General features: G+C 42.1%; 1 protein-coding gene across 1 annotated transcript; it reads right to left on the bottom strand.

Moving 5' to 3' along the window:
* Positions 1-511: 511 nt before the first annotated feature.
* LOC134492484 (C->U-editing enzyme APOBEC-1-like) lies at positions 512-2,869 on the bottom strand. The gene is made up of 3 exons (XM_063296654.1): positions 2,830-2,869; positions 1,507-1,905; positions 512-778 (listed from the first exon to the last, which is right to left on the bottom strand). Exons 1-3 carry the CDS (start codon positions 2,855-2,857, stop codon positions 648-650), a joined length of 558 nt encoding a protein of 185 aa, XP_063152724.1. The 5' UTR covers positions 2,858-2,869; the 3' UTR covers positions 512-647.
* Positions 2,870-4,550: the final 1,681 nt, after the last annotated feature.

Here is a 4,550-nt window from a genome sequence, read left to right as displayed (position 1 = left end):
TTTATGGATAAGGAATTAGAAAAGAAATGTGGAAAATTAATATTGTATGTGGTAACCGAGACAAGTCTTCTTATACGAAAAATTTGGAAAAGCAATGAAATACCCACAGTGGAAGATTGGACTATAAAACTAACTGAACTGGCAGAAATGGTGAAGCTGACCAGTTTGACCAGAGAAAAAACTATAAGGACTTCTTTGACTGACTGGAACCCTTATATGGACTTTTTGCTGAAAGAAGAGAAGATGATTTTGAGATTTGGGGATTAAAAAGGGAGAAAGAAGTTGGGCAAAAGATCAAATTGATAATGACTGAATAGAAAGAAGGACAGAAGGCACAATTGTATGGGGTTTTTTTCCTCATTTCTATTCTATTTCTTTCTAGCTTCTATCTTTTTTGTTTTGTTTTGTGTATTTTTATTCTACTGGAAAATTCTAATACGTATGTGCGTGTATGTACGTAAATGTGTGTCTGTGTATGTCTATCTACTTATAAAAGGTAAATGAACAGACCTGGCAATCTGCCACTTCCTCCAGATTTATCCACAATCTTTCAGGCAAAGGCAACCAAATTCTTTTACTAAAATAAAATGCTAGCAGTTAGGCACTCACATGGATTTTGAATTTAGCTTTTCTTTCAAAGTAACAACTTACTCATTTAGGATTTGATTAAGTTGTGAGGAATTATACAACATCCATAATAAGGGATGCCATGGTACAAAACAGCAGTTGTCCATTCTTCCTCGGTGAGCCACAAATGTTCTCCAGCAATGATAATAATCTAAAGAAACAAGTATCTGGTCAGTTGTACATAGGACAAATGTCTCCGTCTGGAGACTGACAGAGACTGACGGGCTTGACTTCTGCTCTGGTCCAGTTATAAGAACTCTACTAAAGCTGTGAGAAGTGCTTACTTTAATAATGGTTTTTTATGGCAGACGTTTCTTCAGCACCTCTTGCTCTTGAATTGGCAACCTTCTCATATTCATGCTACAGATATTGACCAAAGCATGTAAAATAGCTCGGCTGTTACAACAAAGGTTTGTACGACTTTTAGGTGGCACGTTAAGTGCTTTAATGTTATAAATGGAGATAGTCTGTCAGTGATGCCGTAAATGCAGAGGTACAGACTAATTGAATTTGTTAGTCCGTTAGTTAATTGTAACCAGTAATTAAAACAGACTAATTTACAACACAGAAGTCTGCATACAAACTTCTTTCAGTTGTTCATAGGCATCTGTAGGGCGCAAGTGACATCACACATACCATGATGTACCTTATGCCATTTGTGTGATTGCCAGTTACAGGATCTGCATAATTTACCAGTTACGTTATGATGCAGAATCAAATAACATAGCACGTTAAAACACACTAAGCTATAAAACGGCAAACAGAACTTCTACAACTCACCCACTGGGGACTCAGCTCAACCTGGGGAAACGGTGCCTGGCTGCAGCAGAGACTTAGTGTCCTTATGTGAGTAGGTCTGGGGTAATAATATTAACTTACCAAATGGACTCATGATGAATATCTGGACTCCAGAATTGACCAGGTCCCTGAGGCCCTTCCTGTTGCGGTTGTCATGAGGTCTGAACAACTGAGCTACTCTTATCTCCAGCACCACATTAGGATGTGCCTTCAAAAACTCAATGATGGAGCGGCTACACAAACCACAAGGGCTCCAACTTAGAAACCAAGTGATGTGGCACGTTCTTGTTCTCTGCTGCTGCATCTCCTCAATTGTTTCCAAAGCATTGATTTCTGCATGTCGGGAGGTGCTACTGGTGCACCAGTTCCTCCACATTTTGCCATGCTTTCTCCACTTAATTTCGTACAGAAGATAAGTCTTTTTTGGACATCTTATGGGATCATAATTCCTCAAAAATTCCTCTGGTTCTATTTGCCACCCTAAGAGCAAATGCGACAGTGAAATTGTTACACGTTTGTGTTTTAAATCATATTCTGTTTTAGTATTAGAATCCCTGAGAATAGTCCACAAAATATGCTTGAGTGCAAATGAAAATAAACTATACTGAAGGATGCCCAAAGTGTTTCTCTTTCACAGAACAAAAATTCCCTCATTTAGATCCGGACTAGGAAAAGTCTCACCTTGAGCCATTCCTCCTTTGCAGGGGCAAATTTAGCGGGTGCTTGTATTGCTTGCCCCCGTAAGACCCATTCAAATCCCAACCTTTATTACAGCCTTTAGGCCGGAAAACACTACCGTAAAAATACTGTACATACCCTGTGATCATTAATAAAACTAAAAAGTAGACATACAATACAATCAAATTACTTAAATTAGTGCAGTAGCAATAATTCAGATAACAGCGGCATTCACCAACATTTGTACTAATCTTCAGTGGTAGGTAGGACGGATGCCCTGTAGGGCCCACTGCTGCTTCTGAGAGCTTGTCCAGCCAGCTACATTGAAGTCCTATCCAGTCCTTTGGCTGGAAGAAAAGCACGTCAGCATAAAATTGTGCTACCACCACTATTGACCTCTTTTCTGCAATTGTGGTGAGGCTGGAAGCAGCACTGTCCTTACGTACCAGCTCTGGGCTAAGTTAAGGAAAGCGGGGATGGGTCCCACTGACTTCGTTTCCCTCCCACCGAACAACCCCTGCCAGCAAAAAGCAACCACCGATCCTGCTTCTTAACAGGGGTGGGAGGATGGGTGCAGGCAGCTGTTTAGATTGGCCGATGTAGCCTCCTGTCAAGTTAGCCAACTAACAGGTCACAGGTATGGAGAAGCCCCACTCCTGTCACCTGTCAGCCAAGCTGTTTCAGAACGTAGAACCCTTAACCTGCCTACGGGGTGATTTCTTTTACCTCTTCTTGCTGGCATCTCTGCCTCCATCCCGTAGTAGCAACAATTCCTGGACTAGTTTCTTTTATATATATATATGAAAGGAAACAGTTTCAGTTTCTATTCCTCAAGATTAGAAACTGTTTCTCCAGCATCTCAACTGAATTTTGCATCACACCCAGGAATGACGAATCAGAATTCCATGCTGGTAAGTGACTTACTACAATTGTTGTTACTATTATTTTGTCCATATGTAAATATATATTTATATATTTTTAAAAATCTTAAGTTGATAGAGATCAGTGACTGGTGACTTTAATCATAATGCTAGCTTCTGATACAGCCGTCCCCAGTAAGAGCCTTCAATGTTTATTTTATTTATTTATCAAATTTCATCACTGCCCATCTCCCTCAAAAGAGGAACTCTGGGCGGTTTACAGTAAAGCTAAAAAGAGATTAAAATATGATAAAAACAGGATATCTTAAATATAAATAATATAAATAGAAAATAGAATCCAGAATGGCAATATTAAAAATTCTAATTTAAATTCATAAGTACACAGGAGAGGGCACTTTAGGGCACTAACCACCCCCAGGATTGACTACCCCCTAGCGAGAGCCAGGTCTTTAACCCTTTCTGGAAGGCCAGGAGAGAGGGGGCCTGCCTCACCTCTTGGGGAAGAGTGTTCCACAGGGCAGGGGCCATGGCAGAGGAGGCTGTCTTCCTGGGCCCCGCCAATCAACAATCTCATGGATGGGGTCCATAACATGCCTTTTCTGCCTGACCGGGTGGGATGGGTCAATGCAATGGGGATGAGACGGTTCCTCAGGTAACTTGGACCCATGCCACGTAGGGCTTTAAAGGTGATAACCAACACCTTGAATTGGACCCAGAAGCAAATTGGCACCCAATGCAGCTCCTGCAGCAAAAGTGTTACATGCACCATCCTTGGGCTACCCAAGACTGCTCGCGCGGCCACATTCTGAACCAGCTGTAGCTTCTGGATACTCTTCAAGGGTAGCCCCATGTACAGCACATTGCAGTAGTCTATACAGGAGATGACTAGGGCATGAGTGACTGACTGGAGGGCTTCCCGATCCAAGAAGGGGCGTAGCTGGCGCACAACCTGAGGTTGAGCAAAGGCCCTCCTGGCCACAACTGCCACCTGCTCTTTGAGCAGAAGTCGTGTGTCCAGGAGGAATACTGCCAGGGCCTCTAATGCCGCTTTCCTCCTCCTCCTCCTCCTCCTCCTCCTCCTCCTCCTCCTCCTCCTCGAGATCGCCTTTATTTTAAGACATAATAATAATAATAATAATAATAATAATAATAATAATAATAATGCTGCTGCTGCTGCTGTGGAATCCTAATTTGGATGGTGTGGTTGACATGAAGTAATGCTTGTAAAATCCACACACCCCAGCCCTTTCCAGGGTCAAGAGCTGTAAGGAAATCATCAGTATAAACAACCCCGACCAGGTGCCCTGGTGCATTTCCTTCAGACTGAATGGGGTCAATTTCAGCATCATGTTTTTAAAATGTGTGAATAGTGGAACCCAGTTGCTAGCTGAGAAAAAGAAGTATTCCTCCTAGCCTGCCGCTGAGCTCTGAATTGCATAACGATAATAAGGGGCTTTGTGTCAGAATATATGGAAGGGACGGTTCTATAGGAAGAGTTCCTCGCAAGGTTGACTGCTTTCAAACATGGAAGCTAACTTTTGTGCCCATCTCTCTCTTTCTACTTTT

The sequence above is a fragment of the Candoia aspera genome, chromosome 2, assembly GCF_035149785.1.
Source record: "Candoia aspera isolate rCanAsp1 chromosome 2, rCanAsp1.hap2, whole genome shotgun sequence".
NCBI classification, from domain to species: Eukaryota; Metazoa; Chordata; class Lepidosauria; order Squamata; family Boidae; genus Candoia; species Candoia aspera.
This window is presented reverse-complemented; position numbering and strand designations above follow the sequence as displayed.

What these genes read in the sequence shown, in the direction of transcription:
- LOC134492484 (XM_063296654.1), bottom strand. Translation starts at nt 2,857, where the DNA reads ATGGAGGCAGAGATGCCAGCAAGAAGAG. An exon ending in AGAGATGCCAGCAAGAAGAG is followed by an intron (nt 1,906 to 2,829) that starts GTAAAAGAAATC and finishes ATTTGCTCTTAG; the next exon opens with GGTGGCAAATAGAACCAGAG. An exon ending in ATTCATCATGAGTCCATTTG is followed by an intron (nt 779 to 1,506) that starts GTAAGTTAATAT and finishes TTGTTTCTTTAG; the next exon opens with ATTATTATCATTGCTGGAGA.